General features: G+C 36.7%; 1 protein-coding gene across 6 annotated transcripts; it reads right to left on the bottom strand.

The window, feature by feature from the left end:
• Positions 1 to 273: 273 nt before the first annotated feature.
• Positions 274 to 24,851, bottom strand: PNPLA4 (patatin like domain 4, phospholipase and triacylglycerol lipase). 6 transcript variants are annotated; one of them, XM_072849518.1, is made up of 9 exons: positions 24,717 to 24,851; positions 23,051 to 23,363; positions 22,150 to 22,273; positions 16,245 to 16,429; positions 12,127 to 12,221; positions 11,815 to 11,950; positions 8,319 to 8,384; positions 3,093 to 3,245; positions 274 to 1,116 (listed from the first exon to the last, which is right to left on the bottom strand). In XM_072849518.1, exons 2-9 carry the CDS (start codon positions 23,279 to 23,281, stop codon positions 985 to 987), a joined length of 1,122 nt encoding a protein of 373 aa, XP_072705619.1. In that variant the 5' UTR covers positions 23,282 to 23,363; positions 24,717 to 24,851; the 3' UTR covers positions 274 to 984. The 6 variants fall into 6 exon arrangements, with proteins under 6 accessions (XP_072705619.1, XP_072705620.1, XP_072705622.1 ...); XM_072849519.1 differs by having other exon boundaries at positions 274 to 1,062; XM_072849521.1 differs by lacking the exons at positions 23,051 to 23,363; positions 24,717 to 24,851 and adding exons at positions 18,930 to 19,104; positions 20,231 to 20,376.
• Positions 24,852 to 26,975: the final 2,124 nt, after the last annotated feature.

The raw sequence follows: 26,975 nt of genomic DNA, 5'->3' as shown, positions 1-26,975 counted from the left end.
CTAAGAAATCAACTTAAAAAACACACCTAAACAAACACTGTTTGCTTTTAAATAAACAGTTGTGGATTTTAGGATTCAGGCATTAAGACTGAAAATCCTGAACTTGCACTTAAGGTAGTCAATGCAAGGTGAATGGTAAAAGAATGAGATACGCGAGTCTGTGTTCATTACCTGATGACTTATTTCAACTTCTCTCCAACAGACTGTTTCTTTGCAGATAATCAGGTTGCTACAGTATTCCGAGAAATTTATAAATGAGCTCTTGACAAAAGCTTCAAAAAATATATTTATTCAATTTTAGCAGAGGAAGAAAACATAATAATATAATAATTTCTTACACCCTTCTTTACAAGATATTTTTACGTTCAAACATTACACTTCTGTTACAAATTTGAACTAGGATTTCAGATTTTAGAAGACCACATTCACTGAAAAAGGCAAGAACTTTTAATGTTAAAAAACACACATATCAAAGAGTGCAAATGTTTTATTTCTTGTGGCTAGTGTTAAGTGTTCAAGTCCTGTAGAACATTGCAAGATACGTATTAGATCAGCAATATTGCAAGCATCCAATTAGCACACACAACTATTTCATTAAGTGAACAATACAGATTGTAATTTTTCATGGTAAAACCTCAATTTGTCTTTCACATAACATTGAAAAAGACTTTTCCAAATTTCTGCAATTATGACAACACAAGCTTTTTACAAATCCCATGCTCAAGTCCTCAGCTAAAGCAAAATGGATCTAAGCTTGAACCTTCTCAAAACAAGACAACTACCAGGCAAGTACAATTCCCATTCTGATGCGTTTATACAGATCTTCGGAGTGCAACTGATACTTTCTTGGCAGAAGCAGATGCAATTCCATTGGGATTTTTATTTCCATAAACTGGAATTGGGACAGCAATCCCTTAGATTCTGTAGGATGCCCGTAGCTGTGTTTTGACAGCCATCAGGTTTTGTTAATTTTCTATGTACCCTCTATTCAAACCAGTTTTCTTTCAGTAAAAAGTGGACAGCATCATCAAATCCATTTTGGTACAATGATTCCATTTTCTCCTGGTTTGGTGGGAACAAAGCTTGATTAAGTCTTACTAAATTGGCCAGAGACAGCTGCAACAGAGCAAGAAGCTATAAATTAGTTTATTAAAGCAACTTATGTAGACCTGACTGTCTTACTATCTGTTCCATCATCTGTTTCATGTAGCATATGTAAAAACAAAAGACCAGCATGGCCCTGTCTACACTAGCAAATTAACTGTGTCCAGGTACACGGCTGAGTGCCAAGACAAACTGGCACAAATGGTCTGCATATACACTATTAAACTCACTCCTCCAAGACAGACCGTCTGCCTGTAAAACTGCGCAAAGTTTCTGAAACATTTTAACTTCGGAAACATTCCCAGAACTGTCTGGCAGAGTGGTAGCTGGCACATGCTAAACTTGTGCAAGGAAATATTTTGACAGCTTACTAGTGCAAACAACCACATTCTTGGAAATATTCCCAGGCAATGTTTAACATATGAGTATAAATGTAGCTTGTATTACCAACAAATTAAGAACTACTCAGCATCTCAAGTGGTCACTTTGATGGTGTAAAAAGATTTCAGAACTCTATTCTTGAATAAAGACATTATTAAATTGTTTGCAACAAAATTAAAAATATAATTAGATTTAATAAAGTTCTGAACACTTCATTTACATGATTAATTTAATGCTTTAGACACATACTTTATTACACACAATTTTGAAAAACAATATCAAAATCATCTTCATTATTTGAAGTAAGCAATTATTCAAATTGACACTAATGGATGGAGGAGGTTCAAAGAGACAGAAAACTGTTCACATTCCAATCCAGATAAATGAAGATATACAACTCTTCATTTTATGCAGATTACAATATCGCTGAAAAAGATTTATTCTTAGTTCACATTTTTACAGCTCTAAAAGCTAAGGGTGCTTCAAATGGAATAGTTTAAAATGTTGCCTGAGATTCTGCACAAGTCTGCACTTGCAGGACCCTAGAAGAAATGTAAATCTGCAATTAATTTTCTGTCTCTAAACTAATCTCATCACCAGCTCATTTTTCTTCCTCTAGATGCACTAGCTATTAGATACAAATCACAATCAAGAAACGTACAGTAAGCTATTGCATATATTTTCAATATATATGAAATCAATAGTCTCATGCTTTATGATCATTTACCAAGTACTATCATGCCTAAAATCTCTGTGAAACAAAATAAAGATTCAGAAATTGATCCAATTTAAGATTACATTACTCAAGAAAACATATTAAGAACTGTCTAAAAGAACCTTTAAAAAAAAAGTACCAATTATTGCTAATCTTTATTTTTTCTTTCTAATGGAGTTTTGTTGACAGCTAGGGCTACAGCTATTCAATATTTTCTTACATCATGTCAAAGGAAGCAATACTGTGGTTAAAGTTTGTGAGACAAAGCTTGCAAAGACAGAAATGTCAACGAAGAAAAGGAGGTCATAAAAATCAGTCTTAGCCTATATTTCAATATACAGAAATGTTTCTGTAAATCTAACAAAATAATTTCTGGAAAAGTGTTGTGGTTACAAATGTTCAAAATCTTAACATGAGCTCTCTTGAGCAATGAGTTGACAAGTCATTGTATACCATTGCAAATGTACGACAAACTTCTATTTTAAATTCAGTTAGAGCAGCTAATTTCAATAAGAAGGAAGAGATGTTCTGGAGTTTCGCTCTCCTGAGGTGTTCTACAGAATTCTTTATTTTTCTTCCTCTATAAACACTCTGCCTAGCCAAAGACAACTGATACTTAAAGCAAGCCTAGATTATTTACATTTAATAGCCTGTGATAATTTGCTCAATTTTGTACTAGATCAATGCTTTTCAGCCTTTCTGACAAAATTTATTCTACATTTTCCTTCCCTTGTGTTTAAGAAAAAGTTTACATTCCATTAGCAAAACAGAAAATGCCAAAATTACTTAAGTTGATATATACGCAGAAAATAAACACTTAAAAATAAACATAACCTTAACTGCTCAATTATGTTTTCTTCTTCCGAAGTTATTTAATAAACACGCAACTCACCATTATATCTTGTTTTGCAAATTTAACATAAAGATCCACACGTCCTTTATCTTGTGGACAGATATCTGATCGACCGCTGAAAGGAGAAATCGTCACAGTTCTTCCAACAGGCAAGATAGGAAGGCCATTGGTAAGGCCACCATCAACCCACTTCTATTGGAAAATAAAAATATTTTCAAAGTAACCTTAGTACAGTATGTTCATAACTGAATACTTCATCCTTCCTGTCCCTGCCTCCTCCACCCCACCCTCAAGAAAACTTACAAGTTTCCTTCTCAGAATACCATGAATAAGCTTGAGCGTGAGGCATAAAAATCAAGGAACTGACAATGTACACACAGAGTGTTTAATCAATGAGCATTTGACATAATGTGTAAATATGTGTGTAATATATTTATCAAGCTACTGATATGGCTGGTTAGTTGATCTAATAACAAAATGCCCCATACAGAATTTTTCTCAACACATACATGAAAAGATAAGATTGTTAGTATTACATGTGAACCATATCAGACAAAACTCCTAAAACATTACTCTGATTCAAACTAGGAGCTGGATAATCTGTAGGTGTTCACATCTATATGTAAACTGACTGCACAAACTAAACCAAATATGACTTCTCCTTCTTCCAGAGCCTCTTGTCTTCTTACATATACAACACACGACAGCAATAGCTGGAAACCACAGGGTAAAGGTGGGAAGGAGCTGAACAACTATGGCACATAAGAGGGAGCAGACATCGAGTCTGCTACAGGAGTTGAGTACCAGAAAGAATGAGGAAGAAAAAACAAAACCAACCAATGAATTTCTTGCACAGCTCCACATATTTCTGGGTTCTAAAGGCAGTCTAGGGGTGCAAGCCTGATCTTCAGAGGGACCATAGCCAAATTCCATCCCAGTATAAGCAGGGACAGCTGTGACATCTCTTTCCAATGTATTTTATACATTCATATTTCTTACTGTGCTTACATGCATAACCCAAAACTCAACATCAGTCTACTGGCTAGATGCATTCACTGACATCATACATGAGGTCTGGTGATCAGATGCATCTCACTGAAGTTTATACATCTACAGCCAAATTAGTCATTCTACACTTCCTTTACTGTCAAGGGAGAGAAAACGCTTCTAGCACATGACCCACCTTATCCTAAAGTAGGCATTTACATCTGATTTGAATTGTGCTGAAAAAGTGCTTTTTTCTCTTCTTCTCCACTAATTATAAAGGAAACACACATTAACTATGTAATATGTAGACTACTGCAGACACCTAAAGCTAGTCAAGTTGAAATGCTGTAAGAAATATTATAAGATTCACCTCAGTGTTTCTTAAGGGTTTGACCTCCCCAAAGATAAACTGAAGGCTCCAGGATGTCAGCTTCAAGTTTCATTAACACAGAACACTACAATCAAATGGCAAATTGTACTAGTACTCTTCAGCACCAGTCAGGCAGAAATTTTCTCCTGTAGTTGATACTATATGTGACTGTTATGAAATGGCAAAATAATGCAAGTTTTCCCACAAAATTACTTAAAATGCTACAGGAATTTAGTCACAAAATTAAAAAAAACCCTCTCTCACAAAAAGTATACTATTGGGAAGTTGTTTACAAAATCTAAATTAAACTTGTCTTCAAACTGTTGGCAAGACACTAGCTTTCAGTGCAGTGACTGCTATACAGGAAGCATTATGTCAGGTTACAGTGTTTGTTCTTCAGAAGCCCCTGAGATTCTCTGAGGTCCATCACTTGGTTGTATAGATCCCTCTCAGCTGTGTCCTTTAGTCTCGCTTAAAGCAAACCTCCTTTTAATTCTGTAGGTGTAGATTTCTCCCAGTGCCACATTTGAGTTCATGCAACCAAAAGACTTTGATGTCACTTGCCCCTCCTTTCACTGTCAACTCCTGTATCTGGCAATATACGGATTTACTCTTTCACACATGGATATATACCACTTAAAAGTTCTCCCACTTTTAAAAATTCTGATTATTTAGGTTTTTCCCCCCCCTCTCCTCTTCTGTAACTTCAATATTTATTTGAAAATCAAAATATTTACCAAGGCAAGGGCAATACTTTTTATTAAGCACGATCTTTTGTAGATTCTGTTATTCCTAGCTGACATGCCCTTTCAAACATTTGGGAGAAACTGCTTCTCAGTCAAAAATATTTTGGCTCCACAGTTCCTCATGTTACATACTTAAAATAAAACATTTATATGCTGCAAATAAAGAGATATAATACCCCAGATTCTTTTAATTCCATTAACCAATTCCTGAGAAATGCTTCTTAGCTGATGAGGCAAATTCCTGGTAACTTCTGAATTAGTTTCTTTTTTGTAAGTACAGTGCAAAGATAGAGAAAGTTCTGAAATAATGTGCAATGGAAACCAAACCAGACAATGAAATTAAAGATCTGGGCTGGACCTAACAGAATCTACCTATTTACCAGTAGATGGTTTTTACAAAGCTGTTCTGTAAGAACTACAGTGACACAAACTACAGCCTCATCATCAGATACAGTCAACTCAATCATCTGCAGATCTTTACCTGTCTTAAAGATTAACCTTGCCAGAGATTCAGAGGACACCAAACCCACTCAAAGAAAGATAATTTCACATGGAGCAAGTTTGCCCTGCTGTTACTGGAAGCCTAGTCCAAGGACACCTTAAATACCCAACCCAGATAAAAAGCTAGTTGAGGCCTGTAACAAACTACAAATTCTCAGCTGTTATTTTACACTCCCTTTTCCTTCAGATTATTTTTAGGCTCATCAAACCAGAAGAAAACATACTATGAACAGACAGATGTTCTGCCTATGCTACCGTGCAATTTAGCTTACGCACCACAAAAGTCCAGCCTCCAAGCATGCATCATACTACAGGTATGCTTGCTAATCCCAGTGTAAGCCAAATGCTTCCCAAAAAGCATTCTTCCTAAAAAGAAAACTAAAGTGAAATGGTGGGAGCAGTCTACCCTGGGGTTCACTCTCTATAGGCAGTATGGACAGGATAGCGACAGGTTTAGCTATTTTCTGACGCTATTCTAGCAAAACTGCACCATGCTCCCTTACGTATCAGGCAACACATACCTCAGATAACATACTTAAATATATTTCAAAAACATTCCCAGATGACCTGGTGATATGTACGCAGGTGACTTATGTAGCCCAGAGAAGATCCAGACCAACTGTTCTGAAGCATACTTAAGGCCAGTAGACTCGAGCAGCTAGCAGGGAGTAAGCTCAGTTCCACGCTGCCATGGACCATATGGCCTAAGGAATTTACTCCCCGAAACTAGTGTAAATACAGACAGGACTTTGGTCTGTTACAGTAAAGCTTTCAGGAAACTTGGAATATGGTGCTAATATGATAGGTGGCCTTGCAGAGCCAAATCAATATCCAATCCATCTTACTGACTTCAGTGCTTACTACGTCTGGATCATGAGGTTACATGCCATGTATCTGGCTCTACACTGCATGCTTTAGGACCCCTATTACCCACCCACATATCCTCATTACCCACTATTCCAAGCCATGGCAATACTATTGCAACAGAAATCCTACGGTCTTTGCTCTCACTCTGCTCTAAGTATTTTGGACTAAAGAATGGAAGTCACATTAATTTACGGGCAACAGTTTTCTCAAAAAAAAAAAAAAAAAAATTTCCCCAAACCACAAATGCACTGTTTTACAGAATATGAGAAAAGTCAGTGCAGACATGCAGAACTAATCATTCTAACAAATAACAATAAATGAAAGCAACCTTCTTCTCAGAAACTAACTGCCTGTTCTGAATCTCACTTACGAAGAATAGCAAGAAGCTTTGGGAATGACAACAACCTTTCAAGTAACAGAAGAACCAGTTTCCGTGAAATATTCATTGATTTCACTTCTGAATGCAAAAAATAAAGTTGGGCAGGAATGAGAACTGTCCACTAAGAAGAGGCTGCAGGTGTTTCAGTAAACACTACAATACCCAAGCAAATCATAATAGCAGTGTTCATCCAGTAAAATGGGTTTTAAATAAGTTTTGGACAAAACTCTGAGCCAACTTTTCAATTTCTTAATTGAAAGAACAACACAAGAAATTTAACAAAGAAACGTCCTTCCTTTTAACTAATGGCAGAATGAACCTAAAACAACCATGTATGCTCCTTGAACTGCACAAGCAACATATAAAGACTCCAATCAACAAAATTTCCAGACCCTGGGAAGCTGCAAGCAGTCTCCGTTTAACACAAGCAGTCAGGTAATACTGATTTAAACTCGTCAAACATTTTACCTGGTATGTACTGTTGTATACACAACTTAAAGCTAACAAGTTTTCTGACATAATGAATTCCAACTCCTTCTTGCTAGAGACAAATGCATATGGTTTTGTGGGTTTTTTTTGGCAGGGTGGCTGTGAGTATTATAGATGTTCTAAAGGCATAATTTGGATGAGAATGAGGAAATAAAGGAAAGAGTATCATGGAGTATTTCTCAGAAAGGAAAAAATGGCTATTTTCATGCTTTTAGTAATTACAAACAGACTAAATAGTCAAAATTATTCTTAAAATGTTAATACATTTACATAATAAAGACAAAAAAGTTATTGAAGCTAAACCAAGTACAGGCCACTGTGAAAAGGTTTTCTTATAGTACTGTACACCTCTGAAAACTTCATGGCTGTGTGCTATAGGGGAAAAAAAAGTTTATCCTTTAATGTTTGTCCAGAGGTAAGAGATTTGAAGGTGCCTGGTGAGCATGTTCTCATGTTCTGTACAGAATTACAACACATATGTAGAAAGAACCATGTACTCCAGCAGTGTCCAAGCTGCCAAGACCTCCTTTATCATTCCTTCCATTAAACAGAAAAGCAGAATGGTGGTCCTTTAAATTGCAAAAAACATTTTAGAGTTGGTAACACAGCTTGTTGTGAGAAGCATCTTTACTACGAGAAGCTTCTTCTCATGGTAAACATAGACATTATCTTCAGGAAACAGCTTCACGATACAAAGATTGTTTCAGTCTCAGCACCCACAATTTTTGAAACAACACATGAACAAACTCATGTAATCTTTTATGGTGTTAATCTACAGTATCAACAGAAACAGTAACTATTCTACAAAATACAGTACTGCAATTCCCACCTACCCTTCCCCTAAGATCAAATAATTACATCATAAATGAAGAATGCTCTTACAAAAGAAAAAAAAAAGTTGATAGTTAAACTTAATGAAAAATTACCTCTCCTTTATATTCCACTGGCTTAATTCCTGCATATACTGGTACAAAACTACTTGCTAGCAAGACCTAGAGAAAAGAAAGAAGAAAGAACAGAGAACATAAGTGAAGAAAAGGCAACAAAGTAATTCTGAACCAATACATATTTTCATACACATTTATCTGTATTAAATAATATAGCAGTAACCAGTTAACATATTAGTTGTTCATAAAAACATTTTCATCTCAAAAATGCCTTGTTGTTGTGGTATGTCAAAATGTGATTAAAACTATTCAGTAGGGTTTGGGTTTTTTTCTGACTTGATGGTGACAACTCTCAAAACAAAATATCACAAATTAACTCATTGAGTAATGTGATTCAAAAGAGTATGAACTTAGTCTTACACAATGTGAAATAAATGTGATTTTGCAGAAGCTAAATATGCTGAAAAGAATGCCATATAGAGTATTGCCAAAGAAGAAGCTGACCCAATCATTCTGCAGGTTTATTAATATAGTTTTTATTCTTCTAATAAACAGATTTTCTAAGAATTCAAAATTTCCAAAATAAACATATGTATATCTTTATCAGTATCCAATACTTTACATTTAATATATTCAAGTATTAACAAATTACTACTTGTCCTATTGTAAGCCTACATTGCCATCTACAGCAGTTCTCAATTTTATTTATTTTTTTCCAGACCAGGACACCTCTTCTGTCATGTACAGATGTGCACACACACACACCCCCCTTTCTATCCACTCATAGTAATATCTATGAGTGTGTGTGTGTATCTCTATACCTATGTATCCACCTACATACATGCAATTAGGATACAGCATTTCAAAGAGGAGGGGTAGATACGTGGATGAAGTGCAATATGTCAGAAATTTTTGTATAGCTAAATGTGTAGAATATGCATGCATGTGCTTGCATGGCAGCATGAGAGACAAATCTGGGGAACAGAAGCAGGTTACAGACTGCAATATATACTATGTGAAAGATGATCAGGTGTAAAAAAACCCCACAGTCCATGGAGATTATGGAAGAAAATGCTTGAGCTTTTTTTGGTGGAATTGCATTTATTTTTACAACAAATTAAGCTACTTTCAGTATTGAACACCTCTTCTCCCCAACAAGTTTTAATTAAGACTATATGAAGTCTTTCACTTTGAGAACTCTTTTCTTGCCTATTTCTCTTCCCAGTGATCTAAAGCACCAGAGCTTTGTCTGAGCTCAGATAAAAAGGCTTTCTCTTCTTATTTTCCACACTACAAATGTGAAGTTGTAGCTATTTCTCTACAGACAGGCCTTTCCCTCACAAAAGCGTAAGATAAGGTCCCCCTTGAAACCATTCCTCTCCAGATTTTCATAAGTGACATCCTACAGGGTTCCCACGTACCCCACATCAGCTTCTTCCCCTGCCCAACTCCCTTTCTCCTCTCTCCTTCAACTCCACCTCAGTAACTTTGGCCCTTCTAAACTAAGAGAAATGGGGACAAAAGGTTTACTGAAGGAAAACAGTCAAAAACAGGTAACCCCTGCAAAGTGTAAATTCTTTTCAAGAAGACTGAAGAAACAGCTGGCCTTCCTTATCTCCACTTAGATCTCAAGAGTGAGGTGAGGAAGGAAGAGTTTGGAGAACTAACACTTTCAGTATTTCCCTACCACTAACAGACCAGTGTTGACTCCTATTCACTGCTCCCACCTTTCCAAACTAAATACAACAAATGTTCTGTGCCCTGCTCCCTCACAAACATACAAATCATGCCACTCTTCCCCGTCACCTCCAGTTTAAGAACTGCAAGTATAGGAACACTGGTACATGACAATTGTCTTTGCATATATAAAGACTATTTCAAAAGTGGGAGATTATAAACTGCTGTTCCAAGTCCACTGGGAATACTAAAAGAAAATAAAAGCTTAAAATTGTAGCACATATATTCAGTTTAGCCATTATGAAAAACTTTGGAGCCATAAGGCTTGTTAAGCATTGAAACCAATTACATATGGAAGCTGAAAGATTTCTGGCAGAGGGTACAGAAGTTTAGCTGTTATAAAATACCGCTTGCCCAGTAGTATCTTTATCCATGCCTTGGATATAGTAAATCGTGTCTAGGAAAGGCGTAATATGATTATATAACCTAACAAGCTCTATCCCTCCATGCTACTGGGGCAGCCACCAACATTCAGACTGTTGTATAAACGATACAAGCATAGCTGAAGGCATGCACAAAAACATGTATTACGAGATGCACTGAAAGAACAGACAATATCAATGTATTCCAATGATAAATTATTTGGAATTTTACTATTATTCCAACCCATTCCACTGCTAGCATATGGAACAAAAGAACAGAACAGAAATGGTTAAGTCAATGAAAGAACTATTGAAATACTAATAAAATACATGTATTTCCAAGGTCATCTTGAAGCTTCTAACTGTCTTCAGGTTAGAAGATTTCACTGCAAAAAACCATAAACTTACAGAATAATAATCTCCATGCTTGTCACTGCTGGCTACCATAGCTAGAAATATCACTGCAGAATTTCAGATAAACTTTTTGCATAATTATCTTTGCATGATTAAGTCCTACAAATTTTGAGAACTGATTGACTGTGTAGAATATCAGGGTCAAGATTTTAAAAAATTATACTGTAAAGGCAAACTTCCACTACATACTTTGAGATTTTGTTAACAAGTGTGATTTTTATTTTTCTTTAAATGTTAATTATAAGGGATCTCTTATTTACTCTAAGCATCCACAAGGACAGGGAAAGAAGGAATTCCTTCTTATTCTATTTCCTCCTTTATTCTGCTATATCTTATGATGTCCTCCACTAAGATATAATCAATTACTAGAAAGAACATTTGCTTTACATGCAACTGAATTCATCCTACCATTTCATATCAGCTTATGTATACAATCCTGATCCAAATTTAAAAAGTGGTATTCAAAAGAAAAGAGATAGGCAGTAAAAGTTACACTTTCCAGCGAGAGTTAAAATATAGTTTATATATGGTACTTAATATTACATTGTATCTATTCCCCACAAGGACTTGTAGAAAGTGTTGGATTTTATTTTTTTTCTTTTTAAGACAGGAACTTTATTTTCTTTACTTTGGTTTGTGATGAAACATAATATAAACAGTATCAGTGAAGTAAGAGATGCAAAAAGACTCAGTGAATTGTTACAAAATTTGTAGATCCTCTATTTTATTCTCATCTACTGTAACCATTAGTTACCCTGTTACTTTTTAAACAGACTTTGCCTACAAGGTAGTACTTTAAAAACAGATGAAAGAAACATACACACAAAAAAATTTTAGCAAAATTTGTGAAATTGCAGGATCAAATTCTGCTTCCATTGTTTATGTTATGGTTGTAGCATCACTGATAGTATAAGTGATTACTTGAGGAAAACAGTGATTTATTGCACAGCTAATAACATACTCCTAAACCTCGAAGAAACTCAAGCATTTTTAATTAAAGCAGCAATATTCAACTTCATTACCTTAATGAGGTCCTCCCTGGAGGCAAAACTTGAAACCAAGTGATTTTCCCCATTTTTGGTGTTAGTGACTGACACATAGAGCCGGTTCTCAGCTATCTCATGAGCATTAGAAGGAAGAATAGAGTCTATGCCTTCTCTAGAGCAAAGAAAATGCTAAACGTTATTCACCATCATTATTTAAAAACCTTGCAAATATGTTAGGGTTGAAAGAGTGCTGAGCTCCCCACAGTACAGAAAAAATATGCACACTTTCCATTTTCATTTAGAGAGCTTCACACAAAAATGATCTTATAGATGTGTTAAGATAGGTACCTAAGTGTTTTCATAAAATCATAACCAGGCGTTACAGCACCGAAGTCCAATTTTCTAACTTCCTCTGCAAATCCATAGGCAAACTGCTTACATTTCTGCAAATTAAAATATTAACCATTAAGGATGTTCAACTGTGGTATCTAAAACGTACTAGTGGCTAAAGTTTTTAATTAAGAGAGAGCTATAAGATCCAACTAAAATATTTTCCCATATGTGCTTAGTTTGTAACAAGATATGCATAACAAAACGTTTATCCTTTTATAAGAACTAACTTGTAAGAAAACAAGATCCCTAATTAAAAAAAATAAAAATTAATAATAATAATAAACCATCACAAGAATACCACTTTAACAATCAAGGAAAGTTAAAGGCTATTTTTCTATGTATTACCACTGCTAAATAATCAGTTCTCTGAACCATGTCATTACAAGATCATTTATATTTCAAGTGTAAAGCCACCTTTTATTTTAAAGACTACTTCAGTACTAAAACCAGACACAAGTACCTTAAGAAGCCTACAAGCATTAAAAAAAATTACGATTAGTACAATTTCTTATCACTAATGCAAAAACCATGCTACTAATAAATACACATATTTAATTAATAAAATACTATGGAAATACTTAATGAATGGAATACTACGATGGAAGACAAAGGAAGAAAAGACAACTGCAGAAAACCAGGCAACAGATTTCACTGCACGGAGAACTTTTTACACAAGCTGAAATGCCTAGCGTTAATGACTGTAGAAAAATAGCTTGAAGTGTGAGCCATAAGAACTCCAAAAGGAGAGTAAAGGAATAGGTAGCATTTATTTTTTAGCAAAAAAATTCTGAAACAATGAATTATGATTCTGAATGCTTAAGACTCACTATTCAGTATTTGTATTCCCTTTTTATCCTTTCATGCAGATTTCTCTAATGATTTTAGGGACTTGGGAAAAAACTAAATCAAATCCTATGCAACTTTCTGAAACTGATACTCAGTAAATATATTATATTCATGTTCACCTATATAACCACATGTTTACAGAATAAAAGATCTGTCTATAGATCGTTTGGGGTTCCTGGCTTATTAGCTTCCTGCATGAAGAACAAATACGTTGCTAGTAACAAAATAAATTATTGAGGTGACTGGGGAAAGAAAAAAAAAAAACAACACCACCCCCCCCCCTCCCCCCCAAAAAAAGAGAAAAGCGAATGTGTCCTATTGAGGAGGAGGGTACAGGATGTAATGGAAGGAAAAACAGTGAAGAGCTGGGGTGAGGATTAGTATGAGATCAGGAGCAAGCTGGTTGGAGCAGTTTAACTTCCTCACATGACTTGTATGACAGAGCACTCACCTAAGTGAAAGACAGAAATGTAGTTCTGCATCTGCTTTCTCTATATGGCCTTCGAATAAATGTATCAAAAAAGGTCATTAAGAGGTCCATACCTCTTAAAGCAACAATCACTGTAAAGACTTGTGCTACTTCATTTCACATAGGTTAGATTTGCACCTTTACCCTAGGAGGTACTTGCCATTGCCAGTTCCAAGCCAATTCAAATATATAAAACTAGTTATATGCACCAAGTCTTGAATTTATTCTACATTAGGCAGCTAGGCTTCTTCTGTAGTCAATCAGCTGGGAAGAGGCACATTCAGACACCTCTCTCTCTAAATAGAGAAGAAACCCACAAACCCTACACAGAAGCACCTCAGAACGACTATATCCAAGATGCTTTAATAAAGTGATAGGAAGCTAAGAGTAATAAGGAGCTGGATGAATCCAAACCTAGGTGAATGACAGAAAACTACTTTCCATATTACAAGTACTAAGAATAGGCCATACAATTCTTGCTGCCAAAAGGGACAATTTCTTACAGCTAAGAATTGTTTATACTCTTAGTGCTAGAAGCTTTAAACAATACATCTAAATTTTAAATAGTGACTGAGGACATGTTTAGAAATTGTAACTACTTGTATTGAGTTAAGCAAACTTGACATCAAACATGATTGAGGTACTTTTGAAATAAACAGGTACTTATAGATAACTCTATAAGCCTCCCTAGAATTCCCAAGTCCCCTGCTTTTTCAACAGTGACAAAAATCCAAGATACAACTGAAAAACATTTGCAAACTGTCATATTAGAACAGCAACAGTCAAAACAAGAAATCCTCAATGTTACATTCTCTCCAAGATAAGGAAAGGTTGTATTAGAGCTTTGAGATTAAGAGATGGAGAAAGTCCTAATTATAGCTTCTCTAACATAGCCATCTCTGGGGAAGAGGGGAAAAAAAAAAAGAAAAAAAATTAACTTCCGTAAGAGTTATATTTCTGGATATAAAATATTTCAAGTTATAAATGTAATAAAGGTAATAATAAAATTATCCTGATGTGAAAAATTAATTCTATTCAGTACACAACACTGCCTTAAATTCCATTAGAATTAGGAAGAATTATTCCTCTCCCCAAAAACAGCTCTCAATTTTCCATTTAAACAATATAACAGAATGACCAAAAAGTAAATAATAAAAAAAAATAAAAGGACTAAGAAGTTCATTAAATATTCTTCAGTTTGTATTAAAATGACATATTTTCAAGGAAAAATCCATCAGACTCAATGTAATATAGGCTTAGTTTCCACAAACATAAAAAACAAAAACTCTTATAATATTTTTATTTAGAAAGATTTTTCTAAGTTGGACCAGGCTGGGAACAAATGCTCATACCCAGAGCCTAATAAGCCCTAGAATAAGCAGAAAAATTTCCTTGGGCTAAGAAAAGGCTAGCTGCTGTGCATACCATATAGGAAATTAAAGTCACAGGTATGCATTATACCAGACAAACTTGAAACTGAACTACTTATCAGAGGCTACAGAAAAGGAGTAACACCTGAACAGAATACAAGCAAGGTTATCTTCACAACAGAGTGGAACTTTCCTAATACCAAATCAAAGGGGGTGGTGGGGTGGAAAGAGGCCAGAGAAGAACTTACTACCGAAAGCAACAGAAGTATAGCTCACTGCAAGCTAAGTTCATATCACAGCAGAAACAACAAATGAACAGAAAGATCAGTCGCAAAGCGTGGGACTATTGTTTGAGTCAAATGCAGTGAAAGTTGTAACAAGCAAGGCCTGGAGAAAGTTACCCGATGCTCACTGGACTGAAACCTAAATGTACTTAGAAGAAAAAAATCTAACAGCCTTTTTTTCCGTCACAATAATGCTGTTTATTGTAATTCAAAATATTAAAGAAACATTAACATTTTGGCAAGGCCTAGTTCCCTACATATATTAAGGCAAAGTCACTACAGCCACTTCAGGAGGGCAAAGCAGCCTTAACCTAAGGGGAAAAACAAACAAAGACAAGCTAATGCTCTCCCACAGAACCTGTAAGAGCAGTCACTGAATATCACTTTGCTGTCTCTACATGACACCATATCCATGGTGAGAACAGGGTGGCATCTCTGGAGAAAAAAAAAAACCCAAACACACGTATGCAGCATGTCAGCACAGAATGCTGTGAGGGTGAATCCTCCCTGGCATACAGTGGGGCTACTGCTGTTAAGTCGTGAACTGTACTGAGTCTAAAGGAGGTGCTCAAGCCACTTCTTGCACTGTCTAATGGAGCACACACAGCAAGGAAAAAATTTAAGCCAGCGTGTGGTGTTCTTCAGCTTCACAAAGATACAGTCCATCTGTCATTTTCATCTCCTTTCACAAAAGGATGGTGCTATGCATTTGCTTAACAAAGCCTACCTCTACCCAAGAAAACGATTAACTTTGTAACGTACAGTGATTAAGTGCATATACGTTTCGGTATATTAAAGTATATCTGGTTGCATACAACTCAGCATTCACACACATGAAATTTATATTTACATTGCTTAAAAGATAAAGTTTGTACAACAGACTTTTGTCATAAAGAAATACTCGCTTCATAAACATTTCTGCCCATGAGTCACAGATTTTTTTTAATGAAAACACATACACGAGTCCTGTTCCTTTACAGGAACAGGAACAGTAAGAAGAAAAACAAGAACCAGAATATTTTAAAAAACTTAATGGTAGATGATTCTATCAAAAATATCCTTTTAAAATGATCATGTCCTATACCTACGAGTTTATTAATTTACCTCTATATTTTCTGGTACTGCTAATAAGACAGTGGCAGCCAGTGATCCTGCAGAAGCTCCCGCAAAAGCTTTCACAACTTTCAGTAACTTCTTACCATGCCTGTAAAAAGCAGCTGCTGCCCCCAAGTGGTAAATGCCCAGAAACCCACAAGCTGCAAATGACATATTGATATGTTTCATTTTTGCTGTGGAAATAAAAGGTTGACAGTCAGAAAAAGGATCAGTTAATTTTAACTTATAATATTAAGATATCTATTCTTTTGGCACGGAACACATATTATATCTATATAACAAAAAGCAGTTTATTTAAAAACAGTTAAAACTTTTGATTACCAAATACATCAAACAAGTAGCAGTCAGTTTAACATCTCCAAAATTGAAAACACCTCTAAAATACTTAGTACAAATCCCTTTTTCAGTCAAGAAATACATATATATACACACAATGTAACTGCACATTTTCATCTGATTTGTCAAAGAAATACAAAGAAATAAAAGTAGCTACTCAAAAGTGATAGAAGAATGCTGTTGGAGAGCAAACACTGTTAGGCACCTAGAGTAAAAATCAAATTAATTATAAAACTGCTGGTTACTGTGTCATCATACTCCCCTTACAAACACACAGCCTTGAACCCAATATAATTCTCTAAGAAAGCAATTCTTCCTTCACCTTTGGAACTCATTTGCTTACTAGTATTATTAGTAATCATTAATAGACAAGTTCTTATGTAAAGTAATTTATTATTTTGAAAAACATGCAACATATCGTTGCTACTATTAAAATAAGAAGGAATAAAAAAACAACAAAGTAAAATACAAAGCACTAAATGTATGAAAACACAAACAGACACTCTGAAGGTGTCAAGGATAGAATTTAAATCTAACAAAAAACACAAACAGGATTCATAAATTCAGATCCTTAGAGGTGATTTTAAAAAAAAAAGGCAGTACATTTTATGTTTTATTAGCTCTTCTGTTTCTGCAAATAACTACAATTATGAGAGCAAGCTATTCCAAAGATTATGTTGTACAGGTATACAAGATATTGTACAGATTATCTTAGTATTGAATTAAAAATAAACTCCTAGTATATTTGGGTATGTGTCAATATGAATGGGACTGAAAAAAAATAGATCAGTATACTCAGGACTATACTTGATTTTTCTGGTTCGTAATGAGATAGCTGATTAGATGTTTCTTTTGGAATTCACCTACAGACACTGTGGTGTCAGTTCTGATGAAGATAGGCAAACATGTACAGGAACAGATTTTGGTTTAAGTTGCCTCTTCAGCTTGGAAAGGGGAAGAGCAGGAAAGATGAGGATAAGAAACAGCTTTCAAAACCACCAGATAAGATGACATGCTAACCTCAACTGCTTTAGCCATAATATGATTAGACCACAAATGGGGCTAACCAGGTTTACTATTTTTCTGAGAGAGAGAGAGAGAGAGAGAGAGAGAAAGCGTGCACATGCGCATCTCATAGTGCCACTGTTTGATGCATTGGTCATGCTGCTAAAACACTACACTATCATAAGGAAGTTTATCAACTGCACTTTACCCCCTTAACACTGGAAACACTTGCATATCCACTTGTAAATATCAATACCTGTAACTTACATCTAACACAACTGTACCGATAGAAAGGATTTCAGGTTGGCTCTTGCTGTGGCAATATGAGTGAAAGGCATTTGCAATGAAGCAAATGATAAATTGTGTTACTACTTTTAAAAATAAAGGATTTTTCAATTTAAAGAAAAATCACTGTACTGCATAGAAGATAAAAAAGTTTACTCAAGATTTTACTGGAAAACAACAAACAGAGTTCTACTGAAGATTTTTTTTAGTAGACTGGAAACAAAACTAAAGAGACTTTGAAGTATGATGCCATAATGTGCTTTCTTTCAGGCTAGTTAAACTCTCTGTAGTTTAACCAACTGCTGCAGCTGTTTCCATGCCTTCTACAACTTAGGAGCAAAGATGCATTTGCATCACGGGCCACTCTGACAAAAAGGTGAAGTTGGTTAAAGCAAGTGCATTATTAAGTAGGGAAAAAACCAAGCATGGAACAATTAACTCCCTTTTTTGTCCAAAAGAGATTTCAGGCTCAAGACACTACTAATGTAAAATATTATATGAAGTAAGGACCACGTTTACATGGTTGATTGGTCAGAAAATAAATAAGCAAAGTAAGAGTTTACAAGTCCCAAGAATTATATCCAAGGGACCTATGAAATTTAACTAAGAAACACAAGTGTAAGATAATAAGCTTATTTAAATAAAAACAAGCATATGGATGCTTATGTATATGTATATATACATCTTCTAAACCTTCTACAAGGCTCATCTACAAATCATTCTAAAAGGTATCTCTCCCTGCTGGAAAATATTTAGATGTTCACAAATGAAAAAAAAAAAAAAAAAAAACTAAAAAGATTATCTATAGCATAGTTACAGCCAGAAATTTTAGATTAAAGGATTTTTTTTTTTTAAAGAAAAAAAAAAATCCCTACAAAATGTAGAATACAATCACACTTCAATGTATGAAGACCTGGCTGGTACATTTTCTCTAAAGTGAGAAGAACAGAAAAGGAGGTTATGTGAACTGAAGAGATTATTTGAATCTCAGATCAAAACCCACTGAAGATATACTGACTGAAGTCAGATGTCCATGCCTTCTCTTACCAGGCTTCATGAGGAAGTTTTATTTTCTTATACGAGCTTTAGTCCTATCTAATTATCAGTTATTGTGAGTAACCACTGTTCTCTTGAGTGTCTGGATACATGGCATTCACTCTTTGATGAGAATTAATTTCTTAACACTTAGATCCCATACTTCTCTTCCTCCTTCTTCATTCCCCTACCCAAGAGACAGAGATTATTGAATGAGTATTCACATCAGTTTCTTGACTGACAAAAGGATTCCGTGAGAGACGAACATACAAAAATAAAAAAGAACACTAAGATTTCAAGTAAAGGAATACTGTTAAAGAATGCTGCTAGTCTCACACTCTGTTAAAAGTAGACTAATTTCAAGTCCAAAAAGACGAAATTAATGCAATCCAAAAAGCAGTTAAAAATAAATCTTCTTTTTTTTTTTAACCAGACTTACTTGATCCACTGGATTTGTATGGCATGCAATACAGCACTGTTTTACAGATTCCCCAAGAGAACTTCAAATCAAAAGTAGCAACAGCATGGCTGTGCTATCAAGTCACTACATTTTTATTAATTAGGGTCAGTTCCCAGGTCTACATTATGTATTCGTCACATACACATGAAACTTAAAAATGCTTCAGTACAAACGTTAATTGGCAGATGACATTCAGGTTCAAATGACAGATCCAGCAGTTACATCTAGCCGCATGACTGAGAAATGGGTTTTTGCACATACATGTAACAACCCTACAAGTGGGTAAATAATGAGAGAAAAAAAAATAATCATTGACTTATAGAATAATTCAGAAGGTCTCTTGCGCAATCTTCTTCTGCTCAACACAGGGTCAGCTATCAGATCAAATCAGGTTGCTCAGGACTTTATCCAGTTGTTAACTGAAAAATCATGTAATGTTTAGCTCCTAAGTGATAGCTAGTACCTGTTGCTGGGTGAAACAATCAGGTCTTGTGAACAATCATTTGTTCAGAATATTAAAATCAGTAGAGTACTGCAAATAATCAGCATTATAGAGAATAAACAAGAGAACATTAACATCTCCATTCAGCACTATGCGTCTACCTACAGGGAGGTTCTCTACATTGATTTGAAGGCCTCTTACAACATATCTGTAACAAAGCACTTAACCTACAAAGATGATACAGATGAACAAGAATCATGGTTCTATAAGGAACTATCTGCTCGACAGATGCAGTTAAGCAATGTCGTTTCACCTTGCAAAGGAATCTCTGAGTAAGAGGAAAAGATAAGAAAGCATTCATTAATGTCCTGTAAAATCAGAAAAGCAAGAAACAGGAAACCAAATACTCACTTTTATAAGAATACAAACTTTCCCATTTCTTTTGACTCTTGCAAACATGTCATGGCAACACTTGATTTGCAAGTTAGAATGGTGCATTTCACAGACAGTATGATTCAAAAATGTCTTTTGCTTTGATGATCTGGTAGATCACTGCTCTTTTGATCAAAAAGAATAGTAGGGTTATAACAACTCCCAAGAGGACGTACAGAGAAACAGTTAAGTCTACAGTATGACTATTCCCTGCCAATTTCTTACAGAGTACTAGAAATAGGAGCACAGCCATATCTGGACACAGACCATTTTTTTCAGCTGCCTGAGCAAACAGCAGAAATCTTGCTATCTTAGAAATGGTATGAAACACGTGTTCCACAACACTTCAGAACAAATGTTCTTAGAGGGTTTAACGTAAGTTCTGACTGTTAAAGATATTACCTATTAACTCAAAGTTATCATATTGGCATGTGTTAAGAAAAAATTTCAATGAACCTTAAAAGATGTGCAAGTACATTTCAGCTGGACAGTGCACACACTGTAGAGATACGATGTAAATACGACACAGCAAATGCTTTTGCCACTGCTTTTCAAAAACGTTGTTCTCTTACATGATTGGCAAATTTCAAAATATAAAGATTTTAACTGGCTAAAGGGATAGATATGTTTCTGTTGTCTACAAGAAAAAACAAGCATAAGAAAAGATAAGTACAAGAAGGCACTAGAAGGATACTGGGGCTGTTCAATCTCATTACTTTACAGATAATGCAGGAGCATTCAGGAATAAACATAAACCTAGGAGTTATATTTAAAAGATTCTCACATCTGCGGAAAAAAAAAAAAAGAATTCACTGGTGATTAAAATCATACTGGGGGGGAGGGGGTAATTTCTGTTTACTCAGCAGTATCTCATCTGTTTCTAATGCAAACCTACAAGAGAATGCATGTAAAGAGACAAGCTTATACAGCAGAATTATGATAGAGTACGATATAGCTTTTTCAGGATAGGTACTGTCTTCCTAATTGTCATGCATAAGAAATAGCACAACAGCTTCTCACACTGCTGTTTCCTGAACAATATAATTATATAAACAGTATACAAGCTCGGTGTCTTAACCAGTCATAACTACCTCCCTGTCATCCTATTTGTAAACAAAAGCTGAAAATGCCCAAAGCAACTGACTAAAAAACCTTTTACAAACAAAAATTAAATATACATAGACTGAGAATGACCAAGCACCCCGAAGCACAGAAGCTAAAATCTATGATGCATAACAGCACATTTGGGGATTAGTTATTAGCTAGGAATGACATAACAAGCAAAGTTATGGAAAGAACTATTTAGCTAGGCAGCATTGCTAAAATAAAGGTCATAATTGTAACTACTAATTTACCTGAATCAGAAATCACCACTCACACAGGAATGTTTAATTGTTTTTTCATGTTTATAAGAGGAAAAAGAAGTTCACTAGCATCACAGACCATTCGTAGCTTTCAGTGAATAGTCAAGAAATTGATTCTCCCAGTCAAAAATAGGCTCACACAAAACAGTAACCCATCTAACAGATTATACTCTACTTAAACGTCACCAGAGTTGCTAGCAAGAGAATGGGAAAACTAAGTTTTGCATCTATCCAGTCACACAGAATAACATTGTAAGAGTTTGATGAAGCTGAAGAAAAAAACATTTAAATAATAATAATACAAAATATTCAGTACACAATCCAATCAGCCATTAAGACACTTAGGAAAACTACATGAGACTTTGCAATCTACAGAAGTTGTGTATAATCCCCTTAAAATTGGAAAATAAACACATCACATGATACAAAACTTTCAAATTAAGAGTTTAGGCCACCTTGATCATTAACACAAGACATCTAGAAAGGACAGGGAAGGCTGACTCCTTAAGAAGAGGGTGCCAAAAGGTTCAATACCTTCTAATGGATGTTGGCTTCGATCACATACTCCACTGGGACTTTTTCCAGCAGCTATTTTAGTACCCTCTGCACTAGTAGCCATTCTTGTATCTACTGATCGTTTATCATTTACCTTGGAAACCTACAATCATACAGTCAAATATTACTATTTAAAAGAGAAATAACAGGCAAATATAAGATGAACATTATTTATCCTTAAACAGATTAATAAAGTCAATTAAAATAGTTGTAAAACCATCTCGATTAATTTCTCAGTTGCTTACCCCCCCCTTAAACTAGTTGAAACCACAATGTTCTAGTATTTATAAAGTGCATGCAGCAATTTATATTTTAAAGAGGAACTTTATTAGACAACTAGAAAAAGAAAAACATTGCCGTTTGGAACTGCCAGTGTCCAAGATTAGCCTTAATTTTGTGTCCTTTCTCACTATTTTTGTTTATATCCACAGATTTTTTTTTATAATTAAACTCTTATGTTTTCATGCTCCCTTACCGATCCAATAAAAATTGACTTTTTTTCCCCTTTTTGTGCAATATTGCATTGTAAAACATTGCATATTGTAAAAAGTTTTCCAGAGAACTCTGGTCCTATTCTTCACTAAACGGCTGTCACTCTAACTAATAAGCCTGTCAGTTATCATGCAGTATTGTCTTAAGTATAATTTGAAAAAAATTAATGTTTCTCCCCATCTTAGAACTATCAGACACAAAAAGTTCATTCTGAAACACTAGTTCTCCTGCAACTTCTTGCTGCCTGCCCTTTTACCTTGATAGGCATCTTCAATTCATAAATAAGGCCGCAAGATCAAAAGCTTAGCTCTGTAGATTCTAAAAGAAATTATATTATCACTGGATCGATGCATACCACTTATACCTAGAGCACCACAAAAATACTTACCTGGAATTTAACTCTGTTACATGGCGCTCTTATTGTGCAATAGTTTAGAATTCCAATCCAGAACTGCTGAGTTTTTGGAAACACGCAACTACACAATCTGCTTTCTTTCAACCGAAGCAACAATATTTGAGCATTACAAAGACTTTTAGCAGTCCACATTTTCTTAAGAGTGACCTCTGGATCCAGATAACGTGGTAACCAAACTGATACTCTCAGAAGCTGTTTTACCATGGAGTTACAAAGGAAGTATCAATAGATGAGCTTGGACACCATAGAATTACACAGCAGAAACTTCCTCTCTTCTAAACATAACCTGTTTAAAAACATTAAGGGGAAAAAAACAGAAAAAAAAAAAAAGGGTAGTTGAAACGTAGTTGCACATCAAGGCCCTGACACTATAACAAGGCCCTCTTCACAACCCTCTCACATTCAGCTTTCAAGGGATCACAACCTAAAACACAGACGCGTTAACAGTTGATTCATTTGACAATGAAACAGTTCTAGGCAGAACTTTTGATCAGTAGCTACTGTCTCTCTCACCACCCTCCATCTGGCACTGTGTTGTTCACCACCAACCATAAAGCCAATTGTTCATTTCAGAAACAGGAAGGACTAAAATTGTTAATAACACAAAGAACAAGTGAACAAACTGTCCCTTGTAATTAACGTGAATACACTGTTCCTTCTACATCAGCTGAAAAATGTGCAAGGAGTGTTCCAGCAACTTCAAACCAACTGTTCACAAAACCAAAGTGCTGACATGGAGATCCTAGTAAGAAAAACTCAAGCATGCCGGTTGGTACAAGGCAAGCCTTGTGACCTTCTGGGCTACAAGGGTATCGTAGGAGTGACACACAAATCAAATGTAAGCCTGGTTTACACCTAGCAACACTTTGACCATAAAGAGTAACATATGGAAGTGCACTTGCTAATATGAAAAGAAAAACAGGTTATTGCCCTGACTACCAGTGCAAACAAACACTCTGTGATTCTGTGCAGGCAGGTCTCAGAGGTATACCATCAACTTCAAATTTAACCCCAATCAAGTCGGTGAATTTCAAGTTTTCTGCTTCATCTTGTGTGCCATGAGATGAGGCCTACAATGCAACTTCATTTTTCCTCCCTCCACTTTGCTCAATAAACAACCTATATAAACAAGCAAACCTGAGCTGAAACTGAGAGATACAATTTTTAAATGTAGCAAATGTATCAAATACAGAAAGTCGAGTGACAACTGAGGAGACCACAGCATTAAGAAAAGTCACGGCGTCTTTTAAACTTGCAAACGTGCGACAGAAGGGCGATGTTTTAGCGGGCCACATCCCTTCCAAATTTAAGCTCGAGACAACCCACCCCCTCGCCCCTCCGTCTCTCCCCGTTTCCCTCCGCGCAGGCTCCTGCCTCAGACCCTCCCGGGGCTCTAACGCGGCGCAGGCGACACAGCGGCGGCGCCCTGCCCCCCTCGGCTCCCCGACGGGACCCGGGCCGCGGCGGAACGGCCCCACTTCCCGCCTTGACGGCCACGGAGACAGCTCCGTCAGGCAGCAGCAGAGGCCGACGGACCGCCCGGGCCGCCGCCTGCCCAACCGCCGCGCGCCCCCCGCCCGCGGAGGCTCGTCCTCGCGCCGACGCTCGCGAGACGGCCGAGGCTCCCCCGCCGCGCTACCTCCGCCGGCGGCGGCGGCGCGGCCTCCGTGCGCTGCGGCGGGGAGGGAGCCCGGCCGCCCGCGGAGCCTTGGGGGAGCGGCCCCTCCCCCGCGGCGCTGCCCCCCGTGCTGCGTGCGCAGGCGGGGACGGCCCGGCAGCCCGGGGGCGGGGGGGCAGTCGCGTCCCGGGCGCGGGGAGAAGCTGCGCCCTGGGGCCCGTCCGGGGGGCGCGGCCCTGAAGGGCAGGCTGTCGCCGGGTGAGGTGGGCTCGCTCCGCTTTCGCCACCTGGCCGACAGGTATTGTCTGTGGCGGCGTGCCTGCCCGGGCCGGCCGCCTCCTCCTCCTGCGGCCTCCCGAGGGAGAAGGCCCGCGGGGTGCCTTTCCGCCCGCCTCACGCCGTCACCCTGTGAGCTGCCGCTGTCACCGGGAGACGACGTGTGGGCGGGTGTCCGCAGGCTCTGAGCACCGCCCCCGTACCGGGCCGGGCACGTGCAGGGAGGGGCTTCCTGTTGCTGGGGGGGTGACCTCAGGGCGGCAGTAAAGTTGATATTTTTTATTTCCTTTTTTTGTGTGTGTGTGTTTTAATAAGCTGACTCTGCTCACCCTTTTGGCGGACGAGTACGGATTCACGCATGTACGGATTCACGATGGAGAGGGATCCTGGACCCAACAGTGGACGAAGAAAACTAGGGAGAGCAAAGATGCCTGTGGGATAAAAGTGTAGATGTGTGAACTCTCCCAGGGGTCTGACTGGGGTTAAGACTAAACTAGCTGGGGAAAAAATGTATGTTAGATTTAACACAGATTAGCCTCCACCTCTGAACGAGCTGAACCTTTCAGTGTCCTTAAATTTGACTTTTAACTTGCTTCTTATCAAATTTATGCCTGCGAGAAACAGAATATGCAGATAATACTGATGTCTTTTTTTCCACTAATTAATTTGACCCCAACATGTTACTACAGACGTAGGTTTGTAATGACAGTATCCTAAGATAGAAAATACTGGAATAAAAGTTTGCAAGATAGTTTCTACATGGAATCATGCAAAGCACATATTTCTTACATAAGGCCTACAGACCTTACTGTAGCATAATCCACAATTGCACTTCCTAGCCTATAATGAGGCATAAATTAGCAGAGTTTTGACAGGAAAAAAATTGTAATATTTAAAGGGTGAATCATAGGAAAATTCACTGCTATTATGTATGTATATTATCAGCAACTTGAAGATCGTTAGAAATGAGAACAGCAGATGTACAACCATGGGTCTGAACATTGGAAGATACTGATTTACATATTACTTTTCAGTGTAAGGAAAAAACGCATTTAATGTGACTCATGCGAGTGAAATAAGAACATTTAGAAAATGTTAAGTGTTACAGGCATCTTCTTGTTCAACATGACTTTGGGATTGCTTACTGTGAGTCTAACAATTTTTTGCTGTGTGATAGCTAGTTCATGTTATCAATCTATAAATTAAAATACTGCTTTTAAGTAAGAGGGAAGAGAAATTAATCAATGGCATAATCTTAAATATGCTTCTCATTAGGGCAATACAGAAATATCTGAGGTTTCAGCCTCAGTTTTCACAAGAACACAAAGTGGATCTCTGACATTTTTACATGACTAGTGATCTGTAAAAGCTAGACAAAAAAGAAAAGAAAATACAGACCTGAGTATGTCTCCCACTAATTAACTCCCTTTTTCTCCTCCCCTTCTTTCTACCTTTTCCACGTCTGTTACCCATTGCTTTTACCTCATTCTTACCCTAATTTAAATGGCTGGTGTGATTAGCAATATTAGATGCCACTTCAGCTGATTAGTAAAATACGTTGTTTCTCTCATTGCTCAGGATGGGGAATGGAAAATATTTCAGAAACAAAGGAGCCTCTTTGTATTGCACTGTGTTAATACAATTGTAATCATAGACAAGTACTGAATTTCTTGAGGTCATTAAGTTTTTCCCACAATCTTGTATTTAACTTTTATTAAACCTGTTTGTGACATACATGCATTTATAAAATAGGCCCATCTCCCAAGAAAGATCACTACACTGAATAGCCTGCATATAGTGCTGTCCATCTCTCTGCAAAAAGTAGAAAGTTCTGCACCCAGCATTTTGGCAGAAGTGAAGGCAGCAAAGTCTGAATCACTATTGTCACTGAATTTCAGTTTGCAATAAAACAGGAACATATTCCATTAAATTGATGGAAGTTACACTAAAACCTTTCTGCATAAAGCACTATTTCTTTTGAATTTTCAGTGTTCGTAAGGAATA

This window comes from Ciconia boyciana, chromosome 1 (assembly GCF_034638445.1).
Source record: "Ciconia boyciana chromosome 1, ASM3463844v1, whole genome shotgun sequence".
In the NCBI taxonomy this organism is placed as follows: Eukaryota; Metazoa; Chordata; class Aves; order Ciconiiformes; family Ciconiidae; genus Ciconia; species Ciconia boyciana.
Note: the sequence above shows the minus strand (reverse complement) of the source record. Positions and strands in the feature narration are given on the sequence as shown.

Excerpts from the sequence above, each read along its gene's own strand:
- PNPLA4 (XM_072849518.1), bottom strand. The coding sequence starts at position 23,281 with ATGGTAAAACAGCTTCTGAGAGTATCAGTTTGGTTACCACGTTATCTG. Across the intron at positions 22,274-23,050 it reads GTAACAGAGTTAAATTCCAG|GTTTCCAAGGTAAATGATAA; the intron begins GTAAGTATTTTT and ends GTATGATTGTAG. Across the intron at positions 3,246-8,318 it reads CAGTGGAATATAAAGGAGAG|AAGTGGGTTGATGGTGGCCT; the intron begins GTAATTTTTCAT and ends ATTTTCCAATAG.